This window comes from Macrobrachium nipponense, chromosome 2, assembly GCF_015104395.2.
Source record: "Macrobrachium nipponense isolate FS-2020 chromosome 2, ASM1510439v2, whole genome shotgun sequence".
In the NCBI taxonomy this organism is placed as follows: domain Eukaryota; kingdom Metazoa; phylum Arthropoda; class Malacostraca; order Decapoda; family Palaemonidae; genus Macrobrachium; species Macrobrachium nipponense.
The window spans coordinates 79,871,930-79,896,413 of record NC_087201.1 but is presented as its reverse complement, the minus strand read 5'-3'; the positions used below and the strand labels follow the sequence as shown (position 1 = coordinate 79,896,413).

Genomic DNA, 24,484 nt, shown 5'->3' with positions numbered 1-24,484 from the left:
GACCAACCGCCATCAAAATGAGGACTTGCGACATACTCCCGATCAAGCTCCGATAAGTATGCATCAATGTCCCTTGGTTGGAGGCCTCCCAAATGCCTACGAATGCCCCTAAGGACACCCTGATGATTCCTAGGGGTTACTAAAGGTACACGAGACACACGTTGTGATCCTAAAGCACTTTCATCCACACATGGCCGCACAGAACGGCGTTGAGGCGCGAGGTCATCTTGGGTGCTGGGTCCCTCGCCAGCATTCAAGTCCAAAATACGTCTTACACGATCCCTTCCAACGGGTAAAATGCACCTTTCGCGTTCCATACATCATTGAGACATCTCTATGAACGTCCTGTAGCAACACAAATATTCAAACTCTCGCACAAGTTCAGCAAAACATGATTGTGGCAAAAGATCACTCTCGGACGACGCGTCGCTGATCCTGGCTGATGCAAGAAGGAGGCATTTCACGCATGCGCACTTGGGTCACGCTTCTAAACAAAACAACACCTTGATCCGTGAACTCCCAGCATCCCCCAAGGCGTGTGATTCAAAAGTTTTCGGCTGGTAGGCCTATAAGTATTTTTCCGCGAATTTTAAAAAAAACTTTTCTATGTCAACATACGATACGTCCAATCAGCACCCGACAGACAATTTATCTCGACATATAATACGTCCAATCGGCGTAAGAGGGTTAATGGTAAATGTGCTTCCTCTATATTAGATTCACTGATGCCTGATATGAGTGGCTTACTCTATACACCAGAGGTATTTACAAATCAGTTTCTAACTCATAATAGGTCTCAAGTAACTTACAGTTCCTCATTGGATGAGTCAGTTACGTGCTCAACTACCGACCTCAGGGTCTAGGTTCGACTCCCTACTCTGCCAACAAGGAATCAGAGGAATTAATTTCTGGGGATAGAAATTCATTTCTCGATGTGGTTTGGATCCCACAATAAGCTGTAGGTCCCGTTGCTAAGTAAGCAATTGGTTCATAGCCACACAAAAATATCTCATCCTTCCGGCCAGCCCAGGAGAGCTTGATCAACTTGGTGGTCTGGTTAAACTACGATATACTTAACTCCAGTAATTTACTAGACCCTACTGATAATACAATAAAGGAACACCGTGGAAGTCAGCATCTCAGTTTTCTACTTAAATTAAAGCATATACATGTTTAATGGGAATGTGATGAAATGAACTATGTATGTTATTAGAACACACAAGGTTTACTATAATTGATTCAATAGATTGCTTGTTCCCAACACCTAGAATCAGTCTCATAAACAGTTCACAAAGCAAGTTAGTTTAACAACTTGGGCACACTTGAGGATCCTTCTTCCATCCAATAAACATGAGGCGTGAACCTACATATATGGGTACATTTATTATTTAACAGGCATATATAAAAACCATTTGTGTTATAAAAGCATATTTTTTTTATTTAATGTTAATCTTATTTCTTTTGTTTACTTTTAACACTTTATTCCTTCAAAACAAAATTCAAAACATTTTCATGAATCTTGTCATTTTTTTTCATATTCATTCAAGAGAGTTAAGTATAGAAGTCAAATGCTTGTTTTGATAATAATATGTAATTTCTAATTTACACTTACAATTACCATCCATGTGCCTACCTTAAGTTTTTTTTTTTTTTTTTTTTTTTTGGAATATGAAACAAGGATCCTAAAATAAGAAACAAGTCAGCAAAATGCAACAAAACAAAATATGTTCAAACTGTCATTATACTACCATTAACAAAATATTTGAATCGTTCTTCGGGTGTAAATAAGTGATGCATAAAATAGTTAAGTAGTGTCCAAACATTTAATAATTATATTTCTGGGTTCGACCTGTGTCTGCCGGTGAAAAGTTCCCGTAGCTCACTTTTCTAAGTATAAATAGATCCTAAATATACCTGAGAAAAAGCTAGCATGGTATGCTGAAGTTACTACCCTCAGCTCAAACACCCAAAGGGCGTCGGTATAAGCATAAGGGCGAGTGGAAGCCACTACTCACAGGTCTTCTGCCAATTAGAGGATTCCTCTCCAAAGTCCCTCCCATGGCAAGAGCCGTTACAAAGGCTAGAGCCGTTACAAAGGCTACTCTCCTTACCTTCCGCTTGCTCTCGCAACTACTACTACTACACGCCCGCCATCTTCATTCCTGTAATTAGCATTGTGAGTGCGACACGCATCTAGAGCTCCCTTTGTGCTTTTTCCAAGAATTTAGCGATGTCCTTTGTGGAACTTCCTCCTTCATCTAAGTTGAGTATTCTAATTGGTGTTTTCGTAATTTGTATCGTTATGATGCGTTCCATTTATTGCCTTCGGCCCCTTAGAAAACGCTTTGGGGGCTCCGCTAGTTCATTCGCCATTTTGGGAGCATCATCAGAGCATGTGTGCTGTTATTACTCGTTATTTCCCTTTTATTTTTAATTTTATGTTAATTTCATATTCATTATAATCATCACTGACGTTTTTTCGTATCACGTACTTAATTATTTAGCCGACCGAGTTCGGATTGGTTCGGTAGGAAGGCCTAACACGCTCATGACGTCCTCTGGGGTTTTTAAAGAAGGTTGATTAATTTATATTCTAGCCTCTGGCTTTCCCCCAGCTTCTCAAGAGCGTGTTCGTGCCTTTCTGTGCATAATTTTATCACATATTGTATATGTAAAATTGTTAGGCTACTAGTAGCCTATCATATTTATCATTGGAAAGGAGAGAGTCCCCTCTCTCTCTCTCTCTCTCTCTCTCTCTCTCTCTCTCTCTCTCTCTCTCTCTCTCTCTCTCCCGATGTGAGACATGCATGCGTTATGGTTTAATGCAAACCAGATAGGTACTTGATTTTATGCACGTTGATGATTTTCATATCACTGAGAGGTTGGAAGAGTTGCTTCCCTCCCTGGCTTTACCGACCAAGCCTACGCTAGGTTTTGGAAGGTAGGCCAGGTGTCCCTACCCCTATACCCCTTATGCCTCTCCCCCTGTCTGCGCTACGGTGCTAGCGGGGAGGATATCAAGGATAGAGAGTCTCTCTCTTATCATATTGTTGGACCTATCCTCCCTACCTGTCCAGGTCGGAAAATTCGAATTTGGAAGGTTCAGTCGAGGGCCACTGTCCACACCATGATGTCCTTCGAGGTTATTTGGCCTACCTGACCGGTTCCGTAGTGATCTCGGAAGGTTAGGCTAGATCCATACTGGGTATTCTCCTTTCACCTTATGTTCCTCTTGCAACTCTTCCATGATGCCTCATTATTACTATTATATATATTATTTATCATATTGCTAGTAGATTAAGTGGTCTGGTATGTATATCGTCCTGGCCTAGCCTCCTTTAGTATAACCTTTAGTAGTAGGCCATGACCTCCCGTTTGAGAGTGATCACCAATCGATTGCTGTACCAATCATGACGGGCTATAGGCCCAGTCGGCCTACTACCCCTGTAGTAGTAGGCTACACAGCCTTCAATAGGTGTCTATCTCTGATCGGGTTGGTGGCCAGGCGATCATGACCGACCAGCCCACATACCAACCCCCCCCTTCCCCCACTTCCTAGCTCGGCTCTGCCTGACGCTTATAGCTCGCGGTTCCAGTAGTCTTATTGATGAACGACCGCTCAAGCTTTTTCACTTAAGTGGGGAAGAGAGGGGTTGGAGTGGTGGAGTTACTGGTATTATATGTAATTCCTTATGTCTCTAAGTGGATAGCTCCGCCGGCTTTACAGCGGTCCAGTATCGCACCAGCCAGCGGACATCGCTCCGGATTGTACATTTATACTGCTCCGCCGCTCAGTGCTCTCTCCCTCTAGTTGTCCTCCCCCGGCTATGGATTCGGGCTGGGAGTTACACTCCCCCCCCTAGATGCGTTATGGTTCAAATAGAGGAATTACCTTCCCCTGATCCGCTCGCTTCAGCCCGTTTCCCCCGGCATTACTTATGACAATGAGGGATGAGACTTTGAGTAGGCTAAGCTTTGGGGACTACTCTGTAGTTGCCTCCGGACCTTTAAGGTGGCGACGGAGTGTGACTCACCCTCACACCCGCCGCCGGAGTTTTGTACTAAGTTGGCGTAGCTCAGTTTCCGTTCTTGTGTCGATCTCTACTCCGGGGGGGACGGTGGATGGGTCAGGTATTCGGCTACGATAATTCGTAGCCTTCTGATTCAGCCGACCGTAATAGAGATTAGGTCCTTCCTCTTCTCCGGTCCGGCGGATCTCAGACCCCACATACTGGACATACATCTACCTTCCGAGGACGAAATCAGGAGCAGGCAATACGTACACCCAAAGATTTTTTTTTATTCATTCAGTGAGTTGAAATCATTTTAGTGAGTAAGTCTTGAACCAATATCTAGGTTCAGGTGCATGCTTTCGCCGGAGTTTACTCCGTAACTCCGGCGCCTTTTGCTATACTCATAAGAAATTTTCAACTTACAGATGGTCCGTTGCCAAGCGGTAGGGTGCTCCGCTACCCTCGGCAAGCCCTACGGCCATGTAGTTTGCCGGTCCCACGCAAATTGCGCCGTGCAACTCGAGCACTACATGGTCTGGCACCCGGACGCGTGCACCGTCTGCTATGAGATAAGTGTCTATTCTCACTGATGAGAAGGTAAGTATCCTTACTGCGTCATTTGCATGGAATTTCTGTTATAATAACTTAAGAAGTTTCTTATAGATACTATTCCCCGAGTGGAATGTTAATTCGATTTCCTCCCTTACAGGCTACCTTGTCCTACCGGCATGAGGCAAAGGTTGCGCTTAGCGGATGGGTGTCAGGTTTTGGGAAGAATGCGCCGGCGGGACAGCCGTACGTCCTTGCTGAAGATCTGTGCTCCCTTCTGTTCCGGCACACATTGCCGGCCCCATCATAGAATCCATCCCGCTGGCGATGCTGTCCATCCCGGAGGAACAAGACGGCGACCTGATGGCGGAAGAGGTGGCAGCCATCAGCATTCACTATGAACCAATGGCCGCCAAGGAGGAGGTAGGTGGGGAGGTAAGTGAGGCAGGTAGTCTCTTAAGCCCTACTCCTTCTTCCTCTTCTTTCTGGGGCTTCTCTAAGTCCACCCCTGCTTGGGAAGGATTGCTTTCGGTCATTCCCAAGCTTAAATCAGTAAAACCATATCCCTTCCAAAGGGATCTAAACCGACTCCGTCAGCGGTGACTGGGTCGTCGTCGGCCCCACAGCCGTCGACTTCTACCGCCAAGTCGCCTGCTGCCAAGGATTCTCCCCCTCCTAAGGGGTCGAGGGCTAAATCCGCCAAATCCAAGGCGACGGAGTCCGGATTTGACCAAGAGGCCTTCGCTAACCTTCTGATGTCGAAGGTTAGGGAAGTGGTTGACGAGAGGCTGGAGTCGATACGACTCGCCTCGGACCGAGAGGATCAGGTCCCTAGAGGAGATGATGACCGGATTCCTCCATTCCAGAACCCTAGCTCTGTCCATGACAGTGCCGGATGCATCAAAGCTGCCGCCATTTGACAATAACAACCTGTGGCGGTTAGCATTGCATACCCCATTCTCAGATGGGAAGCTGACAATTGAAGGGTGCAGAACCCAGCCGCTGGAGGACTTTGAGCTCTTCCCGCCAGGTCTCCAATTCCCATTCCCCGGTTTTGTCTGACTAGCAGAACATGCGCTAGTCAGAGTAGACAAGGTCCCGAAGGAGACAGTGATCTTCCCTAGGGATCAAGCTCAAGCTGTTTGGGTTCGCACCCTCTCCGACTGGGGGTGCGTTAACACCAAATTAACGTCCCATAAGGGTAGCTTTACCATGTTTGTGACCCCAAACCGAGTTCCGTCGCCCTGTACATCCAAGGTGGCGGAACTAACTATGCAAGCGGCGGCCGAGGATAAGCCCTTAACAGTGCTAAAAGAAACAGAGGCTACCTCTCTACTCTTCCCCACAGATGTGGAGTTCTGGAATGACACTCCGGCTACGTTTACAGCAGGTAAACTTGATCCAGATTGCGCTTCCACCCTATTCACCGAGAAGCTACCTAGGATTCCGGACGACTTGGTCAAAGCGGAATTTGACGCAAGGACCAGATTTGGGAGGTCTATCAACTCCGTCACTGCGGCAGAGTTGGTAGCATCGATCTACACTGAAGAACAGTTGTTCCGGGTCCTTACGTAAGCTCTGCTACAGACTTTCCAAACGGACCTGTACGATTTTGTCATGGCGAGACGAGCATGCAGGAAGTACATCCTGGCGAGTGCCTCTATAAGGCACGAGCCTAATAGATTCATAAAGTCCTCAATATGGGGCGAAAATTTGTTCCCGAAAGACGAGGTCAACAACGTCTTTCATGAGGCAGCCAGAGCCAACCAGTCTTTGGGTCCGTTGGGGACTTCCTTCCAAAAGGAAGTTCGATAGCCCTGGACACCAATCCTGACCCAAGAAGAGGACAAGGAGATTTCATCCTTACCAGGCCTCCCGTCCTCAGGCGGTCGTGCAAGCAGTTCCGGTCTCCCAAGTCGGTAAGCCTTCGACATCTAAGGCTCAACCGCAGCAACAGTTTGTCCTAGTACAAACTCCGCCGGCTCAGCAGCCTTCGACCTCGGCAGCCATAGTGACCTCCCCAGCCTTCAACCCCGCCAACGAGTCGCAAGACACATTTTGCGGCTACATTAGGCATGCCAGAAGTAGCAGGGCCAGAGGTGGCGCCCGGCTACGAGGCGGACCAAGAGGTAGAGGCTTCTGCGGAGGCAGATGTAACAGACCTGCAGCCAGCCAGTGAGAACCCGCAGGTGGGAGGGAGATTATATCTCTTCCAGGACCATTGGACCTTCAGTCCATGGGCCCACAGTATAGTCTCAAAAGGTCTGGGGTGGAAATGGGAGAAAGGGCCCCCTCCGCCAATCAGTTTTTACCAGATTCCAACGACGGACCTTATAGACTATACCAAAGATCTCCTGCAGAAGAAGGCTATAAGGAAAGTAAAACGCCTAAAGTTTCAAGGACGTCTGTTCAGTGTCCCAAAGAAGGACTCGGACAAAAGAAGGGTGATTCTGGACTTGTCCCGTCTAAACTCATACATTCATTGCAACAGATTTGGCATGCTGACCATCTCGCAGGTGCAGACCTTACTTCCCCGTGGGGCCGCCACCACCTTTATAGATCTTACAGACGCTTACTATCATGTTCCGATAGCAAGGAACTTCTCTCCGTAACTAGGCTTCAAGCTAGGAAAGCAGGCTTACTCATTCAGAGTCATGCCGTTCGGGCTCAACATTGCACCCAGGGTATTCACCAATTAGGAGAGACGATAGTTCAAGAACTAAGGACTCAAGGGGTAATGTTAGTAGCCTATTTAGATGACTGGCTCATTTGGGCAGCCAGTGTCGAGGAGTGCCGCAAAGCAACAGCCAAGGTGATAAAATTCTTGGAAATTCTGGGTTTCCTGATAAACAAGGAAAAATCAAGGCTCGTTCCAGCTTCCCGCTTCCAATAGCTGAGAATCCAATGGGACCTCATCAAGCACAAGCTATCTCTCCCACTCAAGAAAGTCAAGGAGATAGCGATGGCTATGAAACAGTTCCTCAAGAACAAAAAGGCTTCTCGTCGTACCCAAGAGAGAATCCTAGGTTCGCTACAGTTTGCGTCGGTGACGGACGTCCTATTGAAAGCCAGATTGAAGGATATCAATAGTCTGGAGGAAGAGAGCCAACATCAATCTCAGGGACAAGATCTCCGTAATTCCACCCATTTTGATAAAAAGGCTTCATCCATGGAGGGAACGCCAGAACCTGGCCAAGTCAGTACCACTGCAATTCCCTCCGCCGTCTCTAACCATCCACACGGACACATCTCTGAGCGGTTGGGGAGGATACTCGCAATACAAGAAAGTCCAGGGAACGTGGTCGGATATGTTCCATCAGTTCCACATCAATATTCTAGAAGCGATGGCAGTTTTCCTCACCATAAAGCGATTGACTTCGGCCAGAAACAGTCATATAAGGCTAGTCTCGGACAGTTTAGTAGAAGTCCACTGCATAAACAGAGGAGGCTCCAGGTCAAGCAAACTAAATCACGTATTGATTGCGATATTTTCGTTGGCGGCGAAAAATCAGTGGCACCTGTCAGCAACTCACCTGGCAGGAGTAAAGAATGTTGTCGCAGACGCACTTTCCAGGACAACTCCGCTGGAATCGGAGTGGTCCCTGGACAGGAAGTCGTTCCAGTGGATTTGCAATCAAATCCCGGATCTTCAAGAAGACCTATTCGCCACAGAATCCAATCACAAACTACCATGTTACGTGGCACCCAACCTGGACCCTCTAGCTTACGCCACAGATGCGATGTTCATAGATTGGAACAATTGGCAGAAAATTTACCTGTTTCCACAGGTGAATCTTCTGATGAAGGTCCTGCACAAGCTAAGATCTTTCACAGGACAGGTAGCATTAGTGGCACCCAACTGGCCAAAGAGCAATTGGTTTCCGCTCCTTCTAGAACTGAATCTCCGGCCCAAACGGATCCCCCGTCCAGAACTGACACAGGTAGTACAAACTCAGACTGTGTCGGCTTGCTCAAGAATTCTGAGTGCCCTAACTTTATGGACTTCATGAACTTTGCGGCCCAAAAGGACGCTAGTATTGATCCATTAAACATCTTATTCATAGAATCAGATAAAAGAGAATCAATGCTCAAGCAGTATGATTCAGCAGTAAAGAAGTTGGCCATTTTTCTAAAAGATTCAGATGCTGAAAATATGACTACAAATCTGGCAATTTTGTTCTTTAGAACTCTATTTGAGAAAGGCCTAGCCACTAGTACTATTACTACTATCAAATCGGCCCTAAGGAAAACTTTTCAGCTTGGCTTTAATATTAACTTGTCAGATTCACACGTCTCTTCGATTCCAAGAGCATGTGCCCATCTGAGACCAATACGTAGACCGCCCTCATACGGTCTCTTGGTTTTTGAATGATGTACTTAAATTAGCCTCAGATACTGATAATGAATCATGCTCATATATAACCCTTCTCAGAAAGACCTTATTCTTAATGGCCCTGGCTTCAGGTGCCAGAATATCTGAACTCTTGGCTCTCTCTAGAAATCCAGATCATATTGAATTCCTCCTGTCGGGTGGAGTATTACTATCCCCAGATAGGAAGTTCTTGGCTAAGAAAGAGGACCCACAAAACAGGTGGGCACCATGGAAAATTATTCCTCTGACACAGGACTCATCATTGTGTCCTGTCGTTACCCTTAAATCCTTTTTGGCCAGGACTTCCAAAAAATTTTCAGGCCCCCTTTTCATTGGAGAGAAAAGTGGTACGATTTCTCTTAAAGGTATTAGACAACAAATACTTTACTTTATTAAACAGGCCAACCCGGATTCAGTCCCACACGTCCATGACATCCGAGCAGTGGCTACCTCCGTTAACTATTTTCACATTATGAATTTTGAAGACCTGAAGAAATATACAGGTTGGAAATCTTCAGCAGTATTTAAACGCCACTATCTCAAGAACTTAGAGGCCCTTAAATTCTCTACAGTGGCTGCAGGGAGCATAGTCTCCCCTGAATGACTGAGTCTTATCAACTCCTTCCCTTAGCCCCCTTTGTCAGTCCCTTTTCCCATTAATACTCTCTCCTTCCTACCTGCCTCGCTCGTATTCCCTGCCAACCCTCTCTCTTCCGGGCAGGGCTGGTTAGCTTGCCATCCCGTCACTGGAACATGTGCATAGTGTTGAGACCATATTGGTATCACTGACCTGTCTGTACATAGCTTTGGATATTGCTTCAGATACCATTCTTTATATTGTCTTATTATATATAGTATATATATTATATTATCTTATTATTGTTAGTTTTAAGCCATAGTTTAAGTTCTAGTGTAATTAGTAATTAAGTAAATTTCTGCCTTATTACAGTGCATTAAATTTACTCTTAAGTGAACCTTAGGTTTCATTATTCCCCCCTTTTTTATATACTCGTTTGGTATCTGTTAAGCTTGGATGGAAATTCTCTGATACTTTTTCACCGGCAGACACAGGTCGAACCCAGAAAAGGGATTTTGACAAAGGAAAAATCTATTTCTGGGGGAGGACCTGTGTTGCCCGGTGAACCCATCCCTTCTTCTTTCCCCACCCTTAACCAGTCCAAGCTTGGGTGTCTATTCCAGGAATGAAGATGGCGGGCGGGTAGTAGTAGTAGTAGCGAAAGCGAGCAGAATGTAAGGGGAGTAGCCTTTGTAACGGCTCTAGCCTTTGTAACGGCTCTTGCCGTGGGAGGGACTTTGGAGAGGAATCCTCTAATTGGCAGAAGACCTGAGTAGTGGTTTCCCCTCGCCCTTATGCTTATACCGACGCCCTTTGGGTGTTCGAGCTGAGGGCAGTAACTTCAGCATACCATGCTAGCTTTTTCTCAGGTATATTTAGGATCTATTTATACTTAGAAAAGTGAGCTACAGGAACTTTTCACCTGGCGACACAGGTCTTCCCCCAGAAATAGATTTTTCCTTTGTCAAAATCCCTTTTTACATAAAACCATTCATAATGTAAATTAATAGAGTACAAAATAGAAAAAGTATACATACATTTTCAAATGCAGTGTGATCATAGTAATCTATTCGCCCACTCCAATAACCAAGATGGCTTTCAAAACCTCTGAAAGTTGGTGTATGTTCCTTCGTGAAGAATCCTAGATGCCATTTCCCAACATGATGTGCACTATAGCCAAATGCACTTAAATAATCAGGAAGGAGAATTTCTGATGGGGAAAGGCCATAAGGTTGGGGACCGCCTATGGTATAGCACTGCAACCCTTAAGTAAAGGAGGCATATATAACAATGGCTAGAACCATATGCAGAGTATCCTCATAACTAGTGCACTGCGAAATAATTAAAATAAAGCTCAGTGCACTACCTGTCATTAAGTAAAGGAAAAATAATGACAGATTTTAAAACTACAGAACATAAAAGTGCACGGCTATGGTAGGAGTCTACAGGCAACATTAAATTATGATTCACTCAAATGCATGCAAACTCTTGCCAAGTAGAGAAATAAAGTATCCAGCTTGATCATAACAACCTTTAGAGTATCCACTTTAGTTTTCCCCTATAGTAGACTGTTTCCTTTAACAGAGATAAGGACTCCATGGTTGAAAAGTGTGAATTAATCTATAATGAGAAAGTTCTTGGTACTAAAATCAAATTATATTTTACAATGAAGTAATCTGTGCAAAGCATAGCATTACTCAGTACTTAAAAAATTATATAAATGTCCAAAATACTGTATTTTGTTAGAGGTTTAATTGTATTTACTGGAAGAAGAATATGTTTATAATTAAACAATGAAAAGTATAATTGAACAAATCCTATTGAAATAAGCACAAATTTAGAGCTGTTAACATGGATTGAAAACAAGTTAAAAAGAAACTCTGAAGTATACAAGAAAATGTGTGTGGAAATGCCAAATACAGTACATAAAATGAACAGTTGCGAATAAGTCCACTTGTTACGTTTTAGTGAGAGACTTCCAAAAATTATATGGTAACAATGTTTACTAAAGGGGTTGAGGGTTCTTTCTCTTTTAGTGACAGAAAAAAATTCCACAATGAACAATAGAAAGTGAAAAAGGACTCTCAAAGTTTGTACAGACTTTTAACCACTCATATATGATCAATGATAGCAATTATTTATATTCCGAGGTTTTATGTATTCATGGTTGGGCTTGTATGTATTCCCCCTTGAATAACTGTAGAGCAGGGATTCCCAATCTTTTTAGGCTGATGAGCACCCACCTGTTCTTTGGATAACTGTGAGAGTACCACAATAATTTTATAGTTTGGGAATTAAGCAGTCCAATTAGTAAGTGAAAGACTTAGTCTACATTTTTTCATGGTAACAATAATTTGTGGCGGAGAATCCGCGCGCAGAGGGAAGGAAAGATTTTTTTTAAATTCATCATAAATCTAAATATTTTGCTAGAGACTTCGAATTTGTTTCAAGATGAAGATAAATGACTGAATATTACTAGACTGTAAGAGTTTTAGCTTACAATTGCGTTTTTCGACCATTTCGGTAGAGTCAAAGTTGACCGAACGTGGTTTTTTTTCTATTTATTGTGATTTATATGCAAATATTTCAAAAATGAGAAAAGCTACAACCTTCAATTATTATTGGTTGTATTCTACATGAAATTGCGCACATTTTCATATACAAAACTTTATGTAACGGCTAATTTAAAATGGTACAAACATTACCACAATCGCACAAATGATTTTTTCTGAAGTTACCGCGCGGACGTAAAGAAAATGTTATTTTTTTCATAAATTCACCATAAATCGAAATATTGTGCTAGAGACTTCCAATTTGTTGCAAAATGAAGGTAAATGATTGAATATTAATAGAATGTAAGAGTTTTAGCTTACAATTGCGGTTTTCGACCATTTCAGTAGAGTCAAAGTTGACCGAAGGTTGATATTTTGGCACTTATCATTATTTATATGAAAATATTTCAAAACTGAATAAAGCTACAACCATGTGTTGTTATTAGTTGTATTGTGCATGAAATTGTGCACATTTCCATATATAAAACTTTATGTAAAGGCTAATTTAAAATGGTGCAAACATTACGACAATCACACAAAAAAATTTATCGGAAGAGTTACCGCGTGGACAAAAGGAAATTTTTTTTTTATAAATTCACCATAATTCGAAATATTGTGCTAGAGACTTCCAATTTGTTGCAAAATGAAGGTAAATGATTGATTATTACTAGAATATAAGAGTTTTAGCTTACAATTGCGTTTTTTGACCATTTCGGTAGAGTCAAAGTTGACCAAAGGTTGAAATTTTGGCACTTATTGCTATTTATATGAAAATATTTCAAAACTGATAAAAGCTACAATCATGGGTATTTTTTGGTTGTATTCTACATGAAATTGCGCATATTTTCATATATAATACTCCATGTAACGGCTAATTTAAAATGGTGCAAAAATCATGTCAGTGACAAAATAATTTCTGAGATGTGTCACTGATACTTTTTAGTGCAATAAGAAAGAAATTTGCGCTTGCGCGCCTGCGTAACGATTGTAAACAAAACAACGCCTTGATCCGTGAGCTCCCAGCATCCCCCAAGGTGCGTGATTCAAAAGTTTTCGCCTGGTAGGCCTATAAATATTTTTCCATGAATTTTTAAAAAAACTTTTTTTATCGACGTACCATACGTCCAATCGGCACCCGACAGACAATTTATGTCGACGTTTAATATGTCCAATCGGCGTTAAAGGGTTAATACTACTGCAAGTGCAAAACTGGTACATGTAAAATCTTGTACCAACTCTCAATCAACTGAGAAAGACTGTACTGTTATAAAGATGTTTTAAATTCATGGTGACCTTTATCCCACCAAGAAAGAAAAACTGACTTCATGAATGATATCTTCTTTTGAAAAATATCAAAATCAGTACCAAAGGTCAACCTTGTTGGGCAGTTTCATGCTGAAAGACATACCATGATAAACAGATAAAGTTATAACATACAGAGATAATCATTAGATAATGTTCCAGAGTTCTTCTGCAGTAGGAGAAGCTGTTAAAGCGACCCCACTTCAGATGCCACTAAGACACCAATGCTGTTAACCTTCATACCTGGTAGTTTTCAAATGGTGACTTACTAGCAAAGGAGTTGTAGAAGAGGCAGACAAGGTCATTACTAACCCAAAATGCTCAACTTCTAACTTGTACCAATTGAAGTGGAAGTCTTCTGTAACTGGTGTAAAGAACCTTGATCCAGTAAAAGGCTTTATTCCCAAAGCAGCTAAATTTTTACTTTTCCATTATATTCTAAGAAGCTGTCCATGCCAGCTATTATATGGCAATATTCTGGTATAGTTCAAGTATTGGAAATTCATTGTCTAGTCTTGGGTGCTTTCCTTACATTGAGAATGATGTGTCAGTTTTGGAGAGAGAGAGAGAGAGGCTCCCCCAAAGACCTCTTAAACTGCCTTAGTGGTATCTTATCTTGCCCTATTCCTTAGGAGTTTCATGGCTTTTCCTTATCAACCCTTAGATCCAGCCTTGTGAAGAGCCTTACCCAAACCCATTGTTTCTACTAGCCTTGCTACTGCTCAACAGATCAATGGGATTCATGCCCTTTCTAGCCAAGTTTTTCATTCTTAAGTTTGGCATGATACTAGTTTGTCTTTTGTTACAGATTTTATCACCAAATACAGATAGACCAAACTTCAACTTCATTCTCCACTGCCTTTCTTGCCTCTAAAGGAATGAATTAACAAGATCTTCTTCATCCAATCAAAGTCATGAGGAGTACTTTTAAAGACCAAGGATTTTACGAAGTTTCTAATTTATTCATGTTCACTGCTCAAATTTATTCATGTTAAGTGGTGTGAAGATACAAATCATCAAGACCATTTCTTTTAGGCTAAAAAATGAGGGATCATGATTATCAAAAAGAGATTACTCATAAAAAGATAAATTTTTAAATCAATTTGTACTTTTCATAGCTAACAAACCTGCAGTCTTAACTTATGGATAATTCTTCCAGCAACAGCTGGAAAACCGGTAAAAATAAAACAAGCCAGGAATTGGTGGCAACGAGGTAGGCTGATAGGCCTAGGTGGCAGCTGTCAGCCTCCTTCACGTATGAATCAAGTCTCTTCCTTACCACCCTCGTAGGAAGACATGCTATGATTGTCTCTTCGAAACCAGTCTTTTTCTTTCTTTGCCTATTTGTTTTTGCTTGTGCTTTTGTCTGATTCTGTGTTTTTGTGTGATATGTGCTTCTGTTTGATCATAAAACCCCAAGAATCACCTCAGCTTACAGTATCAAGAGGCAACGCCATTTATTCTATTTCAGAGTCAGAGGCTCAGAAGATGGCTGGCATCTGAGCTTCTCTAGGCCTTCCAGGAGTACCAACCTACAGCGGCCAACAGCCACACCATGTTTAAAGCACTGCTTCTCATCTGATCTGCAAAGTTAAGGAACTTTGGGTCTGGTGGCAGTGTATCACTCTCAGAGCTTTGGGACCTCTTCCACGATGGTGGTTTTTTTCTCCCACTCAGTAGGCAGCGTATCCGGAGCAGAGCTTTGGACCTCCTTCCACAGTGGTGACTTCTAGGATCCATCTTCTGATGCTTTCAGGAAGGCAGTGGTTGACAGAGTTGATATTATTTTTCAAGAGAAGTTCACCTATGTTGTGAAGAAGTATCATAAGGGTTAAGCCTCCATCTCTGTCTTCTCATCTTCCTTCTCTTCCTCTCCATCTTCGCCCAACCATGGCCATGGTTCTCTCACTCCAGCTCGCAGCTGTCTTGCAGATAAGGGGATGTCCTGTCCAGCTACTTCTTGTCCATCAATATTTCACTCCAAGCAGAGATTGGCAATAGGAAATCTACGGCAGTGTTGTCTTCTCGATCTCCCTGTTCATGTTTGCAGGAGGGATGACAAGGCTCCTGTTAAAAACTCTATGTAGTGAAGACTTCGAAAGTTCTGCCATTTCCTTCTGGGTTCCACTATCATTTGATGGACTTGAGAGATTCTGCATTGCTGCAGATGTGTTTCCAGCTTAGCAGTTCTTGCTTCATCACTCGCAAGTCTTGTGATAGTTTCCATCATTCAAGAAATCCTCCTTGTTCACACTTTCCCAGGAGGCCCTCTGATCATCGTTCCAGCGCACAGAAAATCTTGAGTTACTAGCCACTAGCCTTCATGGTGGGTGGATCAGTACATACGCTGTCTTTCTTGACAAACTGTCTTGATATAACCTACTAATACTTCACTAACAGGGTTCCTGTCCATCTAGATCCCTTGTTGGTTCTCAATGCTTATGGCTTATGTATGATCTTTACTTGAATTCAAGACCTCAGTCTAAGTATGTTGAGGTTGTGTACAAGTAATGGGTTTGTGGTGAAACATGAATATCTTTAAACACAAAATGTCTTTCTTTCATCACATACTCAATAGTACTTCAAGGGCTCTCCTCCTAACCCAGCTATTACTTCATTGCTGGCTTGAACAACACAGTAAATTATCTAGACTGCCACTGGTGGACTTATGGAATGTGCATAACTGCACTGTCTATCATGACCTAAAGAAGTCTTCCTCTCTTCTCTCCAGGACTGACAATCTAAGATTTTCACATACATATACACACAAAAGGTCACGTAAAAGCACATTTATGCATTTTTACTGAAAATATAAATATTCTTAAACAATCTGTGGAATTGATGAGTGCATAAGAACCAACCAAATTTAACATAGAAAAAACTTTAATATATGGTATCATACCGATTCAACAGACGTGTGGTCATAATAGTCTTCATGACCAGTCCAATAGCCAAAGTGAGAAAGGAAACCACGAAAAGTTGGAGTTAGTTCCTTAATAGCCATGCCAAGATGCCACTTCCCAACATGTCTTGTATTATAACCCAACTTCAGGAGATGCTGTGGTAACAACTGAACTCCAAGAGGTAAACCATAAGGTTGAGGACCATAGATAACATCATGATTAAGACCTACAAACAAGTGTAATACTAAAATTTTTGCACAGTAAGAGTTGAGGCACTATGAACACAAGGCACAAAAAATTTAAAATTAAGTTTTCATATTAAAATTAATATTGTAATACTTACCTGAACAACTGAATTAGCCCTGGTCACTGACCAACCCGAACTATATCCCCAAAGATTTACCCACAAAGTGGGTAATTTTAACTGTCAGTGCTACCAACACCGCAGATAAAATCTAGTCGAATGAGTTACCTGAGGTCCTGTTGGAAACGCTGCTGCAAATACCGGCCGCTAGTGGCCGACAACCTCAATTCAGTCATTCACTATCAAACTGAAGTGGGGAGGAGGGTGGGAATCACTCAGGTGTTCAGGTAAATATTACAATATTAGTTTTAATATGAAAACTTTGTATTACAATACACTCCCTGAAAACCTGAATTAGCCCGATTAACAAAATTTTAATGGAAGTGGGATCAATCTAATTCAGCCTGACCTGTCCACGGTGCATAAGCAGGTAACTCATTATCAACCTACCATGTGTAAAAGTATGTGTCTTCACCTATTTATCTAACTCAGTAGGTGAGGATGCTTGCAGAGAAATTACCCCAACGTCAGAGTTGCGTCTAAGGTACCATCCAAGTCAAAGGTGCCTCCCATGTTGTATTCTATACGTCTCATGCATGGAGGAAAAGTAAATTTCCTCACCTAGTTCTCCAACTTGGTAGGTGGGGATGCTCAAAGAGGAAGTACCCCACCATCAGTGTTGAGTCTAAGGTACCCCCTAAGTCTGAAGAACCTCCGATGTGGTATTCTATTCGTACCTCTCATGTATGGAAGGGAAACAGTGAACCTCCCATGTAGCCATCTAGCTTCTCATGTAGGGAGGAGAAGTTGAGTGTGCAGTACCTTCAAGTTCTCTACTGCTCACTGACACAGATGACTATGCCGAAGAAGTTGAAGTTATTCCAACATGACCATCAGGATCTGCCTAACCTCAAAGACCCAAAAGAACAATACACTTAGCCTACACTCTGACCCACAGAGACTATCAAGTACATTTCGACTACCACTGACTACCTAAGCCATAACAAAATGACCCAGCGAGTGACCTTTCTCTGAAGAAAACTGAAGTCCCTAAGGTAGAGCGTCGTGAAACCCGACACCGACTTCCAAGTAGCCGCCTCAAAGATCACTGACACCGAAAAATTCCACCAGAGAGCCAAAGGAGTAGCCATACCCAATACTATGCACCCTTGGACGCGAAAAAAAAGTCAAAGGCTACGAAAGCAAAGGAGAACCATCCGACGCTTGACTAAAAACCTCTTGCAAGAATAAACTACTGTAATTGCCTTTTGGAAATGGAAAAAGATCAACACCTAAAGGAAACAAATAAGGTACTCGAACAAGGTGAAAGTTTCTCAGTACTGGACAAATAAACTTTGAGAGCTCGAACTAGACACAACTGCATTTGAGATCTGTCACCTGCTACACAATCATCCAACGATGCTGCTGATACTCTTCTTATGACAACGATGACACAAAATTGAGCATCGAGGAGACATCATGCTCTCTAAAACTGTTGCAAAGCACAAAAGGTGCCCTCAAAAAACTTTATGAATGTTCAGATGGTGAGGCAGTAGACAATCTAAAAAAAAAATAATAAAAAATAAAAAAATATAAAATGTCTGTCTTCTTCTCGACAAAGAACATTGTACAGCCAGCCGAAATGTTAGCCTGGTATGCCAACCCCAATGAAACCGAAACGACAAGGTTGTCACAGTTAAGGATCGGAAGGAGTATACCCACCATGTTTGAGAAAATCCCATCATTCAAACAACATCCACACAGTGGGACATGGCCTCCGACTGGCTGCTAAAGGTATCTTCCAAATAACAAGCCTCACGAGAAGTAACCCCTCGCAAACGAATGGACAAAGGCACCTAAGAGAGAAGAACCTCAACAGATTCATTGAGTGAAACTCTTACACTGGCACAAGGGTTGCCCACCCCGTAAAAAACCCTTCTGATTAGGAAGCAAGGTTGAATCCTGTCTACTCAATCGAATATGTGATGCTAACCTAGAGCCTGTCTCCCCCCCGAGCCTGCTCGACTCAAATAAACCAAACCAGCTTACTTGATGTTTGAAAGACTACCGAATTAGAAAAATACAAAGTTTCAAACATTGCTTGCTTTGGTTGTGTATGTTCCTCAGGCACCTGGACTACAGATAGATAGAATGGATGAAGTCCACCATCTGCTTATACTCACTTGCATTCGCTGGAGAAAAACCACCTCTGGTACCTACTACTCTTTTTCAATATAGTATTCTCTGTCAGACTGGTGCGACCAACTGGAACAGGAGAAGAGAAAGCCGACCATCCACAAGAGCTGCATCCATACCAGAACTCGCTACACCTGGATGCGCAAGACTAGCACCTGACACTATTTGACCCCATCACACCTGAGCCAACTGCAAACGGTTGCGCAAACCCTGTACCAACTAAAGACAACGACAAAACTTCTGAGTCAGTTGTATTAGACTGCGCAAACCCCGGACCATGAAGTAACTCCTGGGCCAACTGCATGCAGTTGTGAAAACCGACTTGGGGGACCAAGGTCCACCCCTAAGTGTGGAGAGGCTGCAACACCCAATCCACCGAACCCCGACTGAACCAACCCAACACCAGGACTGGTATCCAGAGCTGAAGTCACTTTGATTAAAGGGAAGGGAAGGAAGTACTCTTGGATCACCCAGAAACAAAACAGAACCCAAATCAAACACCTAGACGGATGAACAGAAATAGCTGTAGGAAAAGTTGAGAAAGGAGGAGGAGAGAGAGAAGAAAAGGAAGAAGCCACACTCGGAGTAACCAACAGAGCACCTACTGCCAACATCAGACAGGAGGAGAACATAGCAACTGGTACTGTACTCAAAGGTGCATCCAAAGACAAACTATGAACTTTGGAATCAATGGGAGCTGAAGAAGGAAGATTACCAGCTACCCTAGTGGAAGGAGAAGCTGAGGAGCACGACCAGTACTGATACACTCAACGAAGGTTCAGACAATTTGCCAACTGCCACAGCGCCTGTAAGAACCACGGCGGACACATTACGTCTCAAACCCGGTAAAGGATGAAAATACGGTGTTGTGGAACAACTTTGTAACTGCCTGTGAAGCCTCCAGACTAGCAGCCTGAGAACTACAAGACCCGTGAAGGTGCTAAGAAGACAGTCCCGCAAAATGTACACCTTCCCTCAACTCCAAAGAGAGACAGAGAAAGAGTGTCAATGGCAAAGAAACAGAATGAGTGAGAGAAGACTCCGAAGAGACCTCTGAAGAATGACCCAATAAAGACATTAGGAGAAGTTTAGAAGAAATTGGGGGAAAGAAAACTCAGAAGCAGCATAAGAGACCACCGTTTTTTGGAGAAAGAAACTACACCAACTCTGTTTCTCTTTGATAATCTCAGCAAACATCATCAACAAACTCAGGAAAAAACTTAAAGACATGATACTGAATACAGGCAGTATTCAAGTTACGATACGTACTTCGTCTTACAATAATTTGATTTTACTATGGGGTTAGGAATTAATACCAGTACAACAATATTTTGAAAATACGTATCCCTATATTTTGCATGCAGCAGGAGCAGGTAGCAGCATGCAATCATGCAGCGAGAGAGGCCAAAATACAAATATTCAACTTCTATACCTCCATATCTTTATACTATCTTTAAGTTAAATAAGTTTAAAGAACATTCAAGAGAATGATGAAAGTATTATCTTAACATTATACTTGTTGTATAAATGTGTACAGCCAAGAACAACCGAACAAGAAACCAGTTTTGTTTGCTAATACAACCAGACCTGCTAACAACATCTGTTTGCCTGTGTTTCAAACCATCATACGACAGTAAACACTTACTGTAGGTATGGTATAAATGATGTTATATAAAATAGGACTGGTATGAATTATGTAATAACTTTACTTGCTGTGAGATCATCGTGGCAATTTAATTTCAGATTTAAATGCAATATGTAGCTGAGGCTGATAAGATAATATTCTGGCTGCTAATGATTAATATCGTGCATTGGCAACATGAATAAAATTCTCTAACTTTGATAAATTCAAACAGCCATCATAAAATGAGACAATTTAATCAAAACTACTGGCATGAAAGAGCTCATTTACTGTTGTTTTCACAACAATAAGATAAATAATGTAAAGCTCGTATTACGGATAAAAACGTGTGAAAACGAACAGAATCGCTGGATTTAACGCAATCTATTAGTGAGAAAAAAAATTTAGTTCACAATGAAGCGTATTAAAGCCAAATTTTATTTAAAAACACATCGTATAATGAAAATGACTTCGTTTTATATAAGTGAAGTATCTAGATATTCATTTGTTCGGTGAAGTATCTAGATATTCATTTGTTCTAAGTAGAAACAAGAACATTCACAGAGAACAAGGTTATAAGTAAGGACGTTACCTCTGGAGCGAAGGAAAATGATTAGTCGGCATCTCTTGCCTGCTTAGGCCACACCCCTTTTACAATAGGGTTGTATGCTGATGGGAAGCTTGTTGTAATGTAATTGAAATGTATTACACCCTTTTTTTAAGATAATTATAAGTGTAAATCTTTATTTCTATTTAATATTAATTTCAGTTGTGAATGTAATTTGATAACACGACTGGTAATATATATGTAACTGTAATTGACACAAAACTTATTGTAATTACACCAACCCAACTAACAGAAATTCGTCTGCTAAACGAATGAAGACATCATACTACCAATATGCCATCTGGAAACCATGAAATGTACAAATACCTTATGATTTTCTGATTTATATGGAACAAGACACCAAAATTTTGCTATGCTAAAATGTCGACATAGTTAAAAAAAAAAAAACCGCCTTCCTACAAGAAGACAAACATGGTATAAGTGGGGAAGAGCTTAGTTATGTCAGTCATAGCTAGCCAATCAGGGCAAGAATGAGTTAAATACGGCGACATAAACTCGTATTGCCATCAGCTGATTCCGAAGCAAAAAACTGACCACTATGTTATTATTTATACTATGATAATATAAGGATACATAAAATACTATCATAATGATGAAGTCGAACTGAGTCTGATTCTCGTTCTTGTTCAATTACATTTTGTAATGAATTATCATACGATCCCATTCTCGTTTTGTGTTCAATTTACACCCCGTACTGAATTATCTGAAGTCAGAATGCATTGAACCTACAGGATTAGCCAATATTAATCACTGCTATGCCGATATGTAGTATAGAGTATACTTTAGGCTAGGCTACTGTATATGCATACAATAAATCACTGTGTACGCTAGGCTAACCGTAGTTAATGTTATTCAATTTCCCTACGTAAATTACCACCACCGCAAGATGAACAAAATTTATCCACAAAAGGAAAACAACCTTCAAAGACGAAAGAGCAGTGTTCAACACTTCAGAACCAGACAGACCCGAAACCACCTCTGAACAACCAACCATAGACTTAGAAACCTTCTGTTGCAAAGAACTCAAAGCAGGAAAGAAAACCAAAGATGGCTCTAAAGACAAACTGTCAATCTAGAAACTACAACAGAGTCCGAACCCAAAGAAACCTGCACTTCTCTTCCTGAACGCTGTGTAACCTATTATCCCTACTTGTCTGCATCTGACCTAAGTTTACATCACCCTCAGAACTTACACCTTGAGGAGGGAGGGGGAAATCTACTGCCAACACTGCCTGCTCTGTGCCGGAGGGGCCAGCAGAACCTACCAACTTGGATGCTTGAGGTTCTCCATGACCCCCGCCACCCATTACGGCTGGTTCTGGAACAGGCAGGGGGCTGAAAAAGAATAATTAGAATCAACAATACTACAGGCTAGAAAATAAGCTAGACATACTAGATGATAACCTGTCCTCTAATTTCTTGAATAACTCTCCAACGCTTCCTTGTCTACCTACATTAAATAACAAAAAGAATCAATGAGCGCCATCGTAGCCAGCAGTAGAAGGCTCGATCGTCGAACTGTAGATGGAACAGAGGCAGAGGCGTTTGCAGACGGCGACATTTATTTTCTAACTTATCCATAGCAAGTCCAAAGTACCGATCTAAAGTCAAATCGGGAGAGAAATTCCAAAATCCCATCAATAAAGCGTAGATCCAGGGGAAAAGTGTTAATAACAGTCCAAAGTTGTAATCTGATATCCAAAATACAAAAACTCTTTAAATGGGGTAACGCATTTGACTAGATTTTACCTGCAGCGTTGGTAGCGCTGACAGTTAAAATTACCCACTTTGTGGGTAAATCTGTGGGGATATAGTTCGGGCTGGTCGTTGACCAGGGCTAATTCAGGTGTTCAGGGAGTGTATCCCAATATGGGAAAATGATATATACAAGCTAAAATAAGAAAATATAAATATATAATCAAAAGACTATTTTAATGTATATCATATCATATGGTAAAAACAAATGACTAACTGCTATTTCTTACACAGACATTTCCAGAAAGGAAAATAATGTAAAATAATTGTAATTGTCAAAAATTAAATTGCCTTGGAAAATCCCATATATCTGACATTAATGTAAACTATCAAGAGCAACTATCAACCACTCAAAACTTTATGATAAAAAGCATCTACAAATCGCCCAGAAAATGCAATTTTTCAAAAATTATATTTTTTATAATTAAAATGAAGTTTTATGAATATGTATGCTTACCAAATAATTACTTAGCTAATGATTATTGCTGAACTAGATGAATGGATAACACTAAGTGTTTGTCAATAAGAGAGCTAGAGCAATGGGGAAGCTGCCTGACTGTTGACAATACTTAATACGAATATATGCCCTTGCCCTGGGCACAGTACCAAAACAAGAAGACCAGGGAATGACCTACCAACGAACTGGTGGGTCCTCCAGGTACCAAGTAAACCCACTCTCCCCAAAACTCAACATCCTTACTTACAAGGATAAGAGAGATTGTGTCTCTCTTATGCTTCCTCAACCAAAACCATGCCAGCCACTGCCAACAGACAAAGGATACTGCAATTTTCAAATATTGTTTCTATTTCTTGCAAATAATGTGATGCAATGATGGACTTACACCTCCAATACATTGATTGAAGGATCACAAAAAGTGAAAAGCTATGCTTGAAGGGGAGATAGAGGAGCCAATCACTTTGACCTCATGAGCTCTGACTTTAAGCAATGGAGAGAAAAAAAAAAAAAAAAAAAAGGAGTTCTCCTACATCCGGGAATGAGCTTCGGAAATCAGGTCTTTAATGAAGAACAACAGGGCATTCTTGGAAAGCGGACGAGAGGGATTCTTGACAGAACACCAGAGGTTACTCAAAGGTCCCCTGATCTTCTCTTTTATCCAGGTAGTACCTCAATGCTCTGACCAGGCAAAGGACTCTTTCTTCCTCGTCTGGGCCAAGGATATCCATTAACCCTTAAACGCCGATAGGACGTATTATACGTCGACATAAATTGTCTGTTGGGTGCCGATTGGACGTATGGTACGTCGATATAAAAAGTTTTTTTTCAAAATTCGCGGAAAAATACTTATAGGCCTACCAGATGAAAACTTTTGAATCACACGCCTTGGGGGATGCTGGGAGCTCACGGATCAAGGCGTTGTTTTGTTTACAATCGTTACCCAGGTGCGCAAGCGTGATTTTCTTTCTTCTCGCACTAAAAAACATCAGCAACACATCTCAGAAATTATTTCGTCACTTTGACATAATTTTTTCACCATTTTATATTAGCTGTTACATGGAGTATCATATATGAAAATGTGTGCAATTTCATGTAGAATACATCTAAAAAAACTCATGGTTGTAGTTTTTATCAATTTTGAAATATTTTCATATAAATAACAATAAGTGCCAAAATTTCAACCTTTGGTCAACTTTGACTCAACCGAAATGGTCGAAAAATGGAATTTTAAGCTAAAACTCTTACATTCTATTAA

The 24,484-nt window shown here is 41.6% G+C and overlaps 1 protein-coding gene across 9 annotated transcripts in view; it reads right to left on the bottom strand.

The window, feature by feature from the left end:
- LOC135220698 (arylsulfatase B-like) overlaps positions 1-24,484 on the bottom strand; it is a 160,173-nt gene that overhangs the window by 78,194 nt on the left and 57,495 nt on the right. For 7 of the 9 annotated variants that reach the window (XM_064258099.1, XM_064258104.1, XM_064258102.1 and 4 more), the window contains exon 4: positions 16,268-16,494. The exons of 1 other annotated variant lie outside the window; for it this stretch is intronic. In XM_064258099.1, the coding sequence (XP_064114169.1) occupies positions 16,268-16,494 (227 nt within the window). Of the gene's footprint in view, positions 1-10,548; positions 10,776-16,267; positions 16,495-24,484 lie in introns of all 9 variants that reach the window. One more of the 9 variants, XM_064258100.1, reaches the window with a different exon arrangement.